This window comes from Parasteatoda tepidariorum, chromosome 3, assembly GCF_043381705.1.
Source record: "Parasteatoda tepidariorum isolate YZ-2023 chromosome 3, CAS_Ptep_4.0, whole genome shotgun sequence".
In the NCBI taxonomy this organism is placed as follows: Eukaryota; Metazoa; Arthropoda; class Arachnida; order Araneae; family Theridiidae; genus Parasteatoda; species Parasteatoda tepidariorum.
Window position 1 is genome coordinate 83857842 of NC_092206.1, and position 15779 is coordinate 83873620.

General features: G+C 32.6%; 1 protein-coding gene across 3 annotated transcripts in view; it reads left to right on the forward strand.

Annotated features, from left to right (window-relative positions):
* The window catches only part of LOC107439357 (adenosine kinase), a 45087-nt gene that overhangs the window by 20907 nt on the left and 8401 nt on the right, over positions 1-15779 (forward strand). For all 3 annotated transcript variants that reach the window (XM_071178909.1, XM_071178912.1, XM_071178910.1), the window contains exons 6-8: positions 11142-11227; positions 12391-12483; positions 15087-15140. In XM_071178909.1, the coding sequence (XP_071035010.1) occupies positions 11142-11227; positions 12391-12483; positions 15087-15140 (233 nt within the window). The remainder of the gene's footprint in view (positions 1-11141; positions 11228-12390; positions 12484-15086; positions 15141-15779) is intronic.

Genomic DNA, 15779 nt, shown 5'->3' on the forward strand with positions numbered 1-15779 from the left:
AGGACAGCTTTAAATTACAAATCATAATAAAAAAACTCGGAATGCCTATTATAAATAGATGCTGCTTTTTTCTACGATTGAAAGATGCTGTCATTCTTATTTCTTTGATTGCTGTGGTATGTAATAAGTATTTGTTTACAACCTGAATTCAAGAATAAGTTTTCATACCTTTCCATCTGAGCCGTACACTTTTGTACGCACAACAAAAAAAACATTTCATTTCCAATTAGTCTTTATATTTCTTTAAAGAAGATATAAGCATTTTTATAATATATAAGCATTTTTTTTTCAGGATATTTTCTTACAAAAAGGTCTTTTAGCTTCATCTATTTCAACGGTTGTTAGAAACATTTATATTTGATTTGTTACATTATATAAACGTTTATAATTGATATGAGCTGTTTTAAACGTTAAAAGTAAAAAAAATGAAAAATATTTTTTGAAATGCATCTATGTTTATAAATTAAAGGTAAATGCAAGCTCATGTAAATAACGGTTCAGAAGCAAAATAAGTAATTTATTCAGAAAGCTCATTTATTAAACAAAACATAAAGCACAAAGTAGGGTATGTCTATGATACCATTCATAAAAACTACGATTTTTGCTCCCTGGGGCAAATTATAAAAAAAAAAACCTATACACGGTTAGTAGGATGTTTAATAACCCATGCGATAATTAGCATGAAGTTTATACTCCCATGCGATGAAATACAGTCAGTACTACGTCTTGGAATACTGAGTCAAATTATAGAGCTGATATTTTTTCCTAATATAACCGTTGAATAGCCGACCCGATTCTGAGCTTACGACTATCAATGTTCAACTCCATAGCCTTGTAAATTTGAAACCAACCCAAATAAAAATAGAACTCCTGACTCAAGCATTGGGTCAAACCAGCCTTTGTGGAAAAATTATTGAGGAAACTAACTCGCCATTACGTTACATGGAGAGGAAAACCACAAAAAACTCCCATGGTTAATCCAACGGAAGGGGATTCAAACCCATGATCTGTCCCACTGAGGATATTTTACGTCAGCACTGTGGTCGGTGTGAGACGGGTGCATAATTCGTATCAACCAGCCACCACTGGGATTCACATTTGGGTTAACTTATAGGGAGGAGAACGCTCTATCCTCAGAGCCACCGCGACAAATCGAGCTGATTTTGGGGAAGATTACTCCACTCAGAAAACAAGGCTATTCGAAATCCCGGGACACATGTAGGAGTTGGCTGACAAGCGGCAACTCGTCGGCGAAGCATGTCTCACACATGCTCTATTCGATTCAAGTCAGGCTATTCCATACTGGCTATTCCATTCGGCATTCGTTTACGATGTTTTCTGAGTGATGATGGGTGTTGCCATCCATAAGCACTGATTCTGCGTCCATGGCACCCCTAAACAAACGTACATGTTCCAAAATGGTGTCCCAATAAATTTGGACTGTCATGGTTCCGATTTGAGCAAACAGATCTGTTCTGGAGCCCAGTGTAATTTCACCTCAAACTAGCAATCCTGAATCACTATAACCGTATTGTTCAATGATATCGTACGGAAGTAACGGTATCTGACGTGCTCCATATGAAAGTTCGGCATGTGAATCAGGCTGCAAGTTAAATCTCTACTCTTCAAAAAGCATCTCACAAACCCACTGTATTGACGTCCATATTACTTGTTCTCTACTCTAGGCTAATCGCTGATGATTGTGAGTTGCCGCAAACGAAACACATCTTATTACAGACCTGCGAGCATGAAGACCAATATTTTCCAAAGATCTGTCCATGGTTAGTCTTGAAACCCGTGACTGCAAATAGCTGACGAGACAGGTCGGTTGCTGTGCTCTGTCTGCTTCTCTTTGGCAGTTACTGTCCCAAAATACTGGTCTTCATTCTGTAACTAGGGAGCGGCCTAAACTTTCACGACTACTGACATTTCCATCATCTTGAAACAGTTGCCAAAGCTAAGAAATAACACTTTGGGCGATTCCAAGTTTCTGAGCTACTTCCAATGTGAGCCCACATTCCGAGCAGCTGGAAATTCTACCCCGTAAAAAATCATCCACATGTGTCCTCTGTGTCATAACTATTGGTTCCGACAATGCGCAGCTTTCAAAACGCTTGTGAACTATTTTACTTTTTTTTCCACCATTCCTTTTATGCTCTTCTCTTACACTCGTCATTTTTGACGTAATATCAGCGTTATCTGGTGGTTTCTGTAATTTGCATATTGTTCTTGAAAATGTGTGTAATAATTCTACAAGTAAAATTTTTACTTTAGAGTTCAAAATCCGTGTGATACTGAATTATCCTTCATGAATAAATGTGCTTCTTTTTCTGTGTATTAATAGACAGCAATATGATAGATTGAAAGCTACGCCACAGTTTTTAAATTATAAATTTCGTCTTTTCTTGAATAGGACATTTACTAGGTCAGATAAAAAAAAGTATTTAAAAATTAAACAAAATACATTAGGCTTGGAAAATAATGATTAAAATTTTTAATAAATTAAGTAAATCAAGCCTCAGAAAAACGAAATTAATAACAGTTTCTGACATTTTCGTGAAATCGAAAACAGTTTATTCTGTTAAAAATCCCTTATTCAGGTGTCGCTCTGGGCTTCCACACTTCTAGTCAGTCCCTAGAGAGAACAAAAGTCAGTTTTATAGAAAAAGTTTAGCCTTTGTTGACGCGTACCAGAAGCAATAGATTAGACATAGATAAATATAAAAAGAGAAATGTAATCAAAGTATAACAACTATAAAAGGACCCCTTGGGGATTATATTTACAAGTGTTTTAAGGAAATACAACTTAAAATGACGAGTTTGGTAACTAAAATTTATGGTGAAATTATTTTTAAAAGAGGTAAAGCTTCATAAACTCCCTTTAAAACACACAATTTGGCATATAAAACTTAACTAAAAAAGTGATTTGTGGATTGAAGCTCAAAAGAATGTTGGTAAGATCGGCGGATGAAATTTGTCCAACAAAGGTTGTTGAACAACCCTAACGCTTAAGGTCTGGTTTCTTAGAACAAGAGCCTTATCTGGGCGTCAGCGGGACGTCAACGTCCCGCTGACGCCAACAAAATACTGGTTTGTTAACACAAGGCCTGGTTTCTTAGAACTAGAGCCTTATCTGGGCGTCAGCGGAAAGTTGACGTAGAGCTGACGCCAAAAAAATATTTTTTTGTTAGCTCAGCGTGAGCAGTCGGTCCAACGCAGACATTATCTCTCATTGCGCATGCGTAAATAACGTAAACAAATATTTATTTTGAATTTGTATTGATTTTGTTATTGTCGACCAGTGTTTTAGAGAACAAATAATGACTTTGTCCAAGGAAAAACACATTATAGCTGAGCCAAATGAAGAGTGCTATGTTTAATGAAGAAGCTATGTTTAATGCCAAAATCAAAATTTTGGCTGATTTCAATGTGCTGTTGGATGTTGTCCGCCATTGCTTCTGTGGTTAACGTCACGTTGTAATCCAACTGCAGTTGAGTTGGACGGCAATTGTAGTTCAAGATGAGCCTTCGATGACGTATACTATCAAACTCACAAATGGACCAATCAGAGGTAAGCGCTGATTTCCAGCTGACGGCGTCCTGTCCTAAGAAACCAGGCCTTTAAGTTATCCCCAAAGGACTGTATCTTTATACAATAAGTAAATATGTGTATAATTTAATTAATCATTACTATAATTCCGCATAAATTACTTTTTAATAAAGAAAAATAAAGCACTATCTACAGTATAAATTGCTTTGGTAATGTTGTTGATATTGTATTTGGTGATGGTATTTGGTATTTTCTCTCCTTTTTATATTGAAAAATGATTCTCATCTAACTATGGGTATAATTTCATTTTAAAATTCTTCATAATGGTACCAAGTAGAGAAAATTAATGATTATTCCCAAATTAGCTACCAGAGGGTGCTAGATTTAATTTTAAAAAATATTTTCGAGCAATATTTTTCAAGTTTTTACATATTTTCATTTGTAAGAGACGAATACCATTTTATGATCTCAAAAAATCAATTATTTTTGAGACCAATATTTTATTCAAAAATAACGTATGCAAAAAAAAATTTGTGGTTCATGCGAGTGTCATCCATTCTCCATTGTGAAAGAATTGTGAAAAATTCTCTATTGTGGGAAGTGGAAAATCCATTTTCTTCAACAAAAACGGAACTATTATGTGATAAGCAAAACATATAAATAAATTCAATGTGACAAGAAGTAACTTGGTTAAAGTTTAAGACCAAATAGCAAAATATCGCAAACTCATTTTGGAAGATGATTCATTAGTTCTTGAAACTCTTTGGAAACCAAAACGTACTCAATAACAGAATTCTGTTTGAGAATACAGAGCTTAAGTCTATCAGTATTGCAATGGTTTCCTGACTTTCTACAAAACAAGATTCACCAGACTTGAACATGGTGGAATTTTGCATTTGGTCTTTCTAGAGCAGGGGTTTCCAACTTACGCGAGGCCGGGGGCCACAACTAAAAACACAAATCAAATAGCGGGACGCAACTTTATCAACATTTTATGTAGGGCTCTTATGTTTGAAGGAACATTAAATATTACTGTCAGATTTTAACTAATTTCTGCAAAACAAAAGTATTGAATTACAAATTAAAATAAGAAGTAGATTTTTAAAAATATTTAATAGTTTTTAATAATATTTTTAACAATATTAAATAAATAATAAAAATTCGGGCTACAATAACTTCAATGCGCACCTATGTATTAAACAATGAATGTGTAACAGATTTCTATTTGTTAAGATATAAAACTTTAAAAAGTTTGGTATTAAAACTTACACAGTAGCACTCAAAATGTTCAGTGAGAAAATTGAGGTTTGTCTGCTGCAGTCACCAGATAATAGATATTTAAATTTTAAATTTTAAATTTACAAATGTGTGTGTAAGTATTTTAGTCCAAAAGGAGTGGTTTCAAAAAGTTAAATCGGTGAATTTCTTCGAGAAAATTTCTGATACACACATGCTAATTTATCTTCACAAAATACAATAAAGTGAAATAAAAAAGAGCAACATACATGATTATTTTTTGTATTTGAATAAATATTTTCTTGGATGCAAAACCTGAGAAATAAATTGTTTCTCAGAAACCTGAGAAATCTGTTGGTATGCTATATTTCACAGAAACGAAGAAATTAGGTTTTTATTAACGAGAAAAGTATTGTAAACCCATAAAGAGTTTTTACGAAAATTGTCCTAAAAAAAGACAACTAATATATTTTAGTTTGCGGGCCACAAAAAAAGGCTTCGCGGGCCGGATGCGGCCCTCGGGCAGCCAGTTGGAAACCCCTGTTCTAGAGCACAAGAATTTTCTGTCAAAACTCACTAACTTTTGACATTCTTAAAAAAATGTTGCGCTAATAAAGGGGTAAAATATCAGTTAATGAGGTGCAATCGATATCAAAATGTTTTGCGACACATATTGCTGTAGATTGAGACCACATGTGGTCTCTGAAACTTTAAGTATGCAACAGATAGCGATGTTTTCCTGATTATTTGAATGACTGGTTGCCATATTTTAATTTACATTAAAATAATTGTATAAATGCACCAAAGCTTCTTCTTAAAGTTTCTGGGAGCCAATAAAAAGCTAAGAACATCTTTTCCTGTTTCAAAACTGAATCGAAATTTGATTTTCGTCTAAAGTTTTTTGTTATTGATTCACTCTTATGAACATACTTCTGTTTCAATCTTCCATAATATTTCTATTTACATAAAAATCTGAAACACATGATGAGCGTTTCGTGCATTCTTATCAGACAGATGAATCATATATTATGGTGTTTAAATGAAAAAAAAATGATTTTAGCTGCCATTAGCATGAAACTAATGGAATGGGAGTGAGCAAAATAAAAAACGGACCGTCCAGAATAATATTTGATCTAACGATCTTTAGGTTCTAGGACTCAATCTTTATGATTTTAAGAGGTGTTCTTAAATATGCTAATTAATTTGAGCAACGATATTTTAAGTTACGAAATCAGGCCCCCATATGAATAATGATTAACTCCCCAGAGGAATATGGTCTCCATAATTTTGTCAGGAGACTAGCCCAAACTTTGGACTCCTTAATGTTAATTAAAGAAGCCGTATTTTTAAACTTCGATTTCTCAATAACTATTCGAGTGATTTCGTTTAAATTTCCATTTTGTCATGTAAAATTACACTTTTAAAAATGGTATAAAAGCTTTTATACCTTACAATTAAAAATATTTTTGACTATCTATATTATATAAAACGCTAATACGTACGTACGTATGTATGTATCAATAAAACCGATGATATTTCTTTTCTCACTCTGGCAACAATTTTCATTTTTAATTGATTGGATTCGGCGCGCAAGAGCACGTAGTGAGCAACCAGATAACAATAACCAGAGTGAGCATTATCAGGTTGTTCAATTCAGATTCATGCACTAAAAACATGACAATATTTAATTTAAACTCAATTAGGAATTAATTAATTAATTGAAGTGAGAATGCTTTAAAAGGCCGCTGTTGAATTGATATTTTTCTACTGGGAGCTACCTAAACGTCTAAAAAACGTTTAAGTGTTTGTATTGAATGCATTGAATTTTTTTATATTTCGCGTTTATTTATGCATTGAATTTTCACGCTTTAAAATGCAGAATATTAGTGAAGCAATATTTGATAATTTATTTTGCTAATATGTTTCTTATTTAGCTAATGTTTTGATTTTTTCACCATGTACAATCTAAATAGCTAATATACTTTTTTAAAAGCCAATAAGAACATTGGTAGAATTCTTCTACATAAGTACAATACTATGTCTTTGATGATAAAATACTATGTCTTTGATGATAATATATTATGTCTTTGTGCTAGAACATTGTGTTCATTGGCGAGCCAGCGCAGCGAGCCATGGTTCACGGCGCGAACCACATAGGATTGCGTAGCAATTCTCGGGGGTTGGCGAGCGTTAGCGAGCAGGGGGCGGAGCCTCCTAGTTATTAAATAAAATAATAAAAACTTGCCACTACTTACCAAAAGTTTTTTTTTCAATGGAATTATCATTAGATAAACAAATTTAATAGTTGTGTACAAAAACTTTTAACTCATTTAAAAAGTTTTCGAGATATGGCAAAATGCGCAAAAAATAAAAGTAACATTAAGGGGTTCAAACTGTGGACCGCTCTTCTGACTAAACTATGGGGACCATATTTTCCAGATTACGGCTACCCCCCTTTATTTTTGAAGTCAAAAATCTGAATCCATCGAAAAAAAGGTACATTTATTCCGAGAAAGTGCGTTTTTGTGACTGATTTCGTTTTTTTTTAATTATTGTCTGCATTAATTATTTAGCATATTTGAGATCACCCTCTCAAACATTTAAGATTGAGACCTAGAGCGTGATCATTAGATCAAAAGTTATTTAGAGTGGTTCATTTTTTATTTTGAGCACTGTACATAAATCGTACAGTGCTCAAGAGCAGAGAAAGTGCTCAAAAGTGTAACCTCGCTAAAAGAGCGAGGAGGTTGTTTCTAGCCAATGGCATAATTAATCTATCGATTCCATTAAATAATGGCGGAAATTTTGAAATTGAAAGAAAGAGATGAAGGAAATAAAAAGATATTAAAGTATTTGAGTAACCCAAGCCACGTTTTATGTAAATTGTACATTAATAGAGATATTACGCAGTTTTAAGTTTATGAATTTTACGTAACTGCATAAGTGCATTTGAAGCGGTGAAGTAAGCTTCAAATGTGCACTCACTTAGTACAAGAAACGCACCATTAACGTTACAAAAAAAGCAAAAAAATAGCTTAAAAGTTAAGTTCGCAGTTACTCGAAACTTACAGACGGAAATTTACGGGATCATATACGCAAAACTGAGAAAGCTATTTATTGAATAAATTGGCACTAATATTTATACTAATAAAAAAATAGTGAGAAGTAGTTCTTAATTTTAATGATGCTTTTAAATTACAGTAACATTAATTTAAAATCGTTTATTAAATACTAACTAGTGGGCTGCGCCCCCTGCTCGCTAACGCTCGCCAACCCCCGAAAATTGCTACGCAATCTTATATGGTTTGCTTCGCTCGCTATTAACTTAGGTGCATTCAAATGCACAAAATTCTAAGAATTCAAAACAATCATTCAAATCCATATAAAGAATGCTTTTGAANGAAAATTGCTACGCAATCTTATATGGTTTGCTTCGCAAACCAAGCTCGCTTCTCTCGCTACTAACTTAAGTGCATTGGAAATGCACAAAATTCTAAGAATTCAAATCAATCATTCAAATCCATATAACAACTTTTCTTTAAAAAAAAATTATCTCTTGTTAGTAAATACTAAGTCATTGAAATAAATTTGAATTCAAATAAAGACTCATTGACTGAGACTCGTGAAAAAAAGCGCTTTCAACAAAATACTAAAATGGAGATCTATCGACAAAAACTACTCACTTCTGCCTAGCTTAATAGTATGAGATTGCCGCAGCTGAATTGTTATTTCAGTTTCCGTTTTTAAAAGCGCTATATGTCGAGCCATCTCAGCTAGATTTGGCATGAGACATTTTTAGCGGCAATCATTGGTCGATTTTCTAGCGTTGCCATTCGGTGAGTTGTAATGAGGCTTTTTTTTGTCGCCGTGTAAGAGAAATATATATATAGATTATGCGTTATATAAACTATTTTTATTTATCTAATTCCAATAACAACTAAAACGAGCACGAAAGCTTAGAAAAACACTAACAAAAGAAAATTTTTATTCATCAAATTTTTTAAAAAGAGTTTTGAAGTTAAACCATAACGGTGAACATTAATTACGAATAACATCATGCGGAAGTTGACACTTACAACAGACTGATATTGAGCATCAGCACGGATTTGTATAAATTTGTATCCATGAAAAAGAATCAACTTTGGCATCTTGGCAAACTTGGCAGACTTACAAAATAAAAGAGCAGAACATTTTGTCAATTATAGCTGAGTGTTTTGGAGAGAACAAAGTATCTATGTGTAAGTCATCGAGCACTTGCTGACGAGCACTTGCTTGACGTTTTAATGATCTCCGGAGTTTGACGAACTTAGCGAGCAAAGGAAGAGTGATTAAAAAAAATCTAAAATAACGCGCTTTGAGATACAATTTTTTTTATTGCATTTTCTTCCGTTTTCACAATATGCAAGATTTAACATATTAGTCAAGATCTGTGTGTTTGCATCATTTACATATTTATAATTCTAATAAACTAATATGAAGTCTCAAAAAAAAAAAACAATTGTTTTATTACATAAGTCAAGTATCAACAAAATTAAAAATACCTTTCTTAAATTTTTTAGGGGTGGTCTGTCGCTGGTCTTGTTATCTCAATTTTGAACGTTTTTCAATTATTCGAAGTTCCAGATGACCCATTGACAAAATGCATTTTACAAGGTATTTAAGTTGTTTTTATAATTGTTAATGTTTCATGTGAATTTATTCATTTACTATTAATAGATGACAAAGTAAAAGTAGCTGTAAACTGCGAATCATTCATAATTTTTCTATATGAGTCTATAACGATTTGGCTCTGTAAATTTCATAACTGTGTGTCATTTGTTTCGTTTAAAAGTTATACTAAAATGCAGACAAACGTATTCTAAAATACTTAGTATAAAACTATAACATGTTAATGCTAAAAATTTGAATCAAGCCTGCAGTGTGACTAATTAGTAAAATATATCTCGACAATAAATTTCAAATATGACAAAACATCAATAGTTATTGAGTATAGTATTCTGGGAAAAGATAACAAGTAACGATTCTATACATACTTAGTGCATGTAACTTAGATTTCTATGACTAGAAGTTGTTAGAATATCAATTTAAATTATCGATAAAGTTTATTAATTCGAATGCAAGTAGCCAAGGCTATATTTTATATCAGCTGATATATTATACAGCGGACCACATTCCTTATCGAGTGGCGACTTTATTGTTACCATACACTTAATACTATGCCATTTTTTTATAGCAGTCGTAGAACAGCCGATCCAATTTTTTGAGTTTATGACTACTAATGTTCAACTCCGTAGCCTTAAAATCTTCAACCCAATCCATAAGACAAGGGAACTCCTGGATCAAGTATTGGGAGATATTTTGCCTTTGTAGAGGACTTTTTGGTGGAACTAGCCCACATTTGCAATACATGTTGAGAAAAATCACGAAAAACCCCCATGGTTAGCCTAACGGCAAGAGGACTGTAACCGATGATCTGTCTTCCACTGATGATATTTTAGGTCAGCACTGTGGTCAGTGCGAGCCGGATGCGGAATTCGTATTCATCAGCCATCGCTGGGATTCAAACCTGGTTCAATAATTGGACGGCGAACGTTGTATCCCCTGAGCCAACACGGCTCATACGTTGCCATTTTATTTTATTTTATTTTATTTTATTTTATTTTATTTTATTTTATTTTATTTTATTTTATTTTATACCCATCTTTGAACATCCAACCCAATTTTTAAGGATTACGATTACTAATGTTTAACTTCATAGCCTTGTAATTTTGAACCCAATCCAGAAGGCAAAGGAACTCCTGGATCAAGTTTTAGTTTAGTTGTTTTGGTCCTTCTAAAGGAAAATGTCAGCATTTATAATTTTGATGCATTTTGAAAAGAAAAGATGAATAGAAGTAGCTTTTAATGAAAATCAATCAAGGAATAATCATATAAAAATGCTTAATTTTGACAAAAATTTATTTTCAGCATTAATTTTTTAAATAATAATTCAAAAAATATAAAAAAACATTATGTTTGGCAAAGAGTTTTTGAGGCTGTTTCAAGTTTTTTAGGCTTGCAGATTGTAAGGGCTGTTTTTAATCTAACTCACTCAAAGCGAATTAAAATATAAGCACGAAACATCCGAACTAATAGGTTTGAAAAACGCTTCATTCATAAATTCGAAATATACCGTTAGTTTATTCTTAAACACAAATGAAACGCTTTACTCGTTAAATACATAGATCTTTAGCATCTCAGCAACATAAATGAAATGTCTCACTTCTGAGTAATTTCTGAAACTTGAATAAAACGTCTCTTAAGTTATAAGTGTCATAAGCATTTCTGTAGCATAATTCAAAATGTCATTCTACAGTTATGTTTTATCTTGGAACCTACGGCATTGCATTTCAGTCTATTTTACTCCTCGCAACTCTTCTCCTGTTTTGGGGTGCTATTAAGGTAAGATTTTAAATAATTTAGTTATTCATTCATAAAAGCATCTAAAAACCATAAGTAACAAAGAACTTTAATTCATTATCAAAAATACATTTTTAATTTATTCTTAACAATAATTAATAATTCATTAATATATATATATATATATATATATATATAAACGCACACAAAAAATTCNATATGTAAGTATGTATTATCCATTGACAACACTATTAAGGTAAAGTTGAATAGTTAGTATGGTTTGTATTTAGAATAATTTTATATATTTTCAAAGAAACAAAAACACTTAGTTACGAAGTAATGACTTAGATTTATTTCTTATCTTTTCTAAAATGGCTATTGAAATTTTGAACATAAACGTTGCTATGGTGCTGCATACTGTCATTGCAATTATTAGTGACGTAACTTGCCTTTTTGGTTGTTGAAAAATTCCGAACTGATTTTAAATTATTATTAAAATTAAATATATAAAGAACGTTGACAGCGTTGTGGCTTGAAGATAGTTAAAATTAAATCAAAATACTAAGTAAATATATCAAAACAGTTGGAAATAGGTGGTGAAGAAATTTAGTTAATATATTGCTTAAAACTAATTTAGGTGTTAGGATTGGATAAGGGGTTGAAGAATTAGAATATTTATTGTTGTAGGTGAATTTGCATTTTATTTGCATTTGTGCATTCATAGCCTAATGCACAATTGTGCTGCGAATTCAGTTTGATCAACATTAAAATTAATAAGGTTTACAAAATGATTTTTAAAGGTGACAAAGCTGGTCGCCCATGACGGCTAGTATCAATGATTTATGCTTATATTTGAAGAGCTGAGTAGATAGGTTATATTTTAGTGAATTTGAGTAACTTTTTAATAATTTATAATTCATTAATAAAAAATAATTCACTAAATAATTCATTATATTTACAAATAAATAACTAGGTGAATAAGGATTTTAAGGGTTATTATAGTGATTTTTAGAAAATTGACATTTGAGAGAATTCATATTCTGCGAATCTACACTTCTACATTTTTGTAGAAATATCGATTCGCATTTTCTGCCATTATTTAAATCTCGGATTAACATAAATATTTACCCGTGAAATTTCAATTTCTTCAAGAATGTTCATTAACTTACATTAATAAAAGTAAATTAATAGTATATTTGTTCTAGGCTGTTCCACCACTTTTGCTCCCCTGGCTCTGCTTTTCACCATTTATTATAGTAGCGATCACTATAAATGTGGCGATGACTCTAGAACACCATGTAAGTCTTATTTTTTTCTATATCAACATTTGAGCAGTGGAGGCTCAGGGGATAACGCTCTCGCCTCTCAATGTGGTGACCCGGATTCGAATCCCAGCGATGGCTGGTTGATACGAATTCCGCGCCCGGCTCGCACCGACCATGGAGCTTATATAAAATATCCTCAGTGGTTGATGGATCATGGGTCAGAGTCAACTTTCTGCCAGGCTAACCATAGGAGGTTTTCGTGGTTTTCCTTTCCATGCAACGCAATGCAGGTTAGTTCCATCAAAAAGTCCTCCACTATGGCTAGTTTGTCCCGATGCTTGATTCAGTGGTTGTCGTAAACTCAAAATTGGGTCTGCTGTTCAACGATGGTCATAAAATATACCATAACTTAATTTAAAATTTCACAAATAAAACGTGAAGAGCTTTTATTTATTTATCTTACTCTCTAAAAATGAAGTTTGAAAATTCAAAACTTAAGGAGTTACATGTTACTTTACATAAATACACTTTAAAAAAAATTTTAGTGTATCCCAACACTAGTACCCAAACACAACTACTAGTTTTCACCAAAAAGTTCACGAAGAATCAAGGGTAGTTCCCGATGCAGTGAAACTCCAAGAAGGCACTTCTACAATACTTGGAATAAAATATCCGTCACAATTTTTGTTTTTCAGTAACACTACAATTTGTAATTACAGTAAGATAAGGCACACATAAGAGCCAGTAAAGTCATTTTTACGATACAACACAAAGATTCACCAACTTAGGATGCATATATGCGATATTTTTTTAAATAAAATTATTTTATTGATCAAACATACACACAGCACTGAAGAAACATTAATATGAATTCGATTTAGGCTTAAGAAAACTAAAGTGAATGGAAGTTAAATATCGTTAAATTTAATAAAACTGACTGGCTTAGGTATATCTTATGAGAACATAAATATCTTTATTCCACAACTAAAAAAATTCATGCTTTTTATAACAGTTTACAAGAGTGGTTTATCAAATCAATCCGACTAGAAAATAGAAATTAACTGGCAAATAATCATAATAAACATTATTGATCAATCAGTTATGAGGGATGAAACTTTCTTGTTATTAAATAGACTATGATCAGTTTGTCAACTTACTCTGACAAGAACATTGAACTTGCTTGAACAATAATCGTCTATTCCCTTGGAGCTAGCTTTCCGGTAGGTACTGAGGTTGACAGCTAAACCTAATTAGGCTTCAATGTCCGCCATCATTGATCGAAAATTGGAAGAGTTCATATCTTCAACTATAATGTTGATAGTTTAGTACACTGACTTATTATGCGTCACTGAAGCAATCGATTATATCACTTCTAACAAAAAACAAAAACACATTTTACCTTCAGTTTTCAAAATTTACAAAACATTCAAAAACGACAACACTTCTTCCGGGCTGTTGTCAACCATGAATGGAGTTGAAACATTTAAGTTTTGCGTAAGCTTTATCAAATGGATGTTAAGATTTAACTATTCCCTTTAAAATATGAATGAACACTGGATTCGGTTTTAACTTGAAATAAAGTAATCATTCTCATAATTTTTAAAGACTTCAACAGTAAATTCAGATAAGTATTGCACCACATTTTTTGCTGTGAAAAGGAAGGATATATATAAGATAAGATCGGGTAGAATCACACAAGATTAAATATATAATATACCTTATTATTGCTCCTGTCTTTTTATACAGGAAATTGCGGGTAAGAGAGCATACTATAATTTTGGCTTAACTTAAAGTAATTTTATTATTTTGAAAAAAATAAGCAACTCATCTACCTACATAGAGCTGAAAAAAATATTGAATCCATAAAGAATCGCGTTTTAAAAACCCCTTGATGTATGGGTAACTAAGGGAGGTTTTTGTGATTTTGTGATTCATCCAAATTTGTATGCATATAAATTTAACACAAAAAGTGTAATAGATGAATTTGTTACTGTTTTTGACGATTCATGAGGTCCACTAGTTTCTTTTGAATTGAGAACAAAAACCTGTTCGGTTAGAGATTTATAGATTTAAACACAACATATGAGAGTTTCAATAATAATAATTTCAATAAATAATAGGAGATCAGTTATTCATTGTCTGTAATATTTTATTTTATTTCATAATTATTGTCGAACAGCTGATCCAATTTTGGGTTTACGACTACTAATATTCAACTCCCTATCCTTGTAATTTTGAACCCAATCCTAAAGACAAGAGAACTCCTGGATCAAGTATCGGGAGAAATTTGCCTTCGTGGAAGACTTTTTGAAGGAGCTAACTCACATTTGAGTTACATGGAGAGGAAAACAACGAAACCCTCTCATGGTTAACCTGACGGCATGGGGTCTCTTACCCATGATCCACCTACCAGTGAGGATATTTTACGTCAGCACAGTGGTCAGTGCGAGGCGGTTGCGGAATTCGTATCGACCAGCCATCGTAGGAATTCAAATCCGGTCACTTCTTCGGAAGGCGAACGCTGTATCCCCTGGTGCACCACGACTGAAATAAATACTAGTGATAATAAAGAATATTTGACTGAAGAAGTTAGTAACGTTAACTGAAAACAAGCATTTTGTTATTTTATTTTTCAGTCAGATCTAGTGCCGCCTTTAATATGCTTCGCCGTTCTGACTTCTCTATTGGTGGTAAGTAAAATATTTACTTGTCTACCACAACATTACCATTGATTACTATTCAGCTATCAAAAGCACTAAGCATCCTTGTCTTCTTATAAACTTGTCATCATGTGTGTGCTTGTACTGCATATTAAAAGGTGTACAGTGATCACCGCTCTCAATATGTACTCTTAGAATCTTTGTCAAAAATTAAGTCAAAAAATATACACACACGAGGATCTCAAATTTACATTCGAGTTTAGAAAAAAACAAAAATTTCACTGACCTTTGTTGAATCACTAGCGTGGAAGGTGTGATGGAAAAAAAAGCTGATTTTATTGCCCTATGAAACTTTTAGGCATTTCTAATAATTATCTTTCAACTCCTTTCTGTTTTCCGCCTACCTCAGCATTGATTCGTTGTACTTTGATATTATTTTGCTTTTTTTCCTCGCTGAAATATCTGTTTGCTATCCCTTATTGTTTTCACTTTTTTTCACTTCATTTTCATCCTGAATTCTTAGAATATCTATTAGGAGTAATCGATGTGAAACACCATGCATTTGATTGCAACCTGCATCAAACACCCAGCATGAATTTTAGTGTATTAAAAATTTAAAAGCGGGGATGCGAAATAAGTTCTACGCTGCGTGGTAGTTTAAAAGGAAAA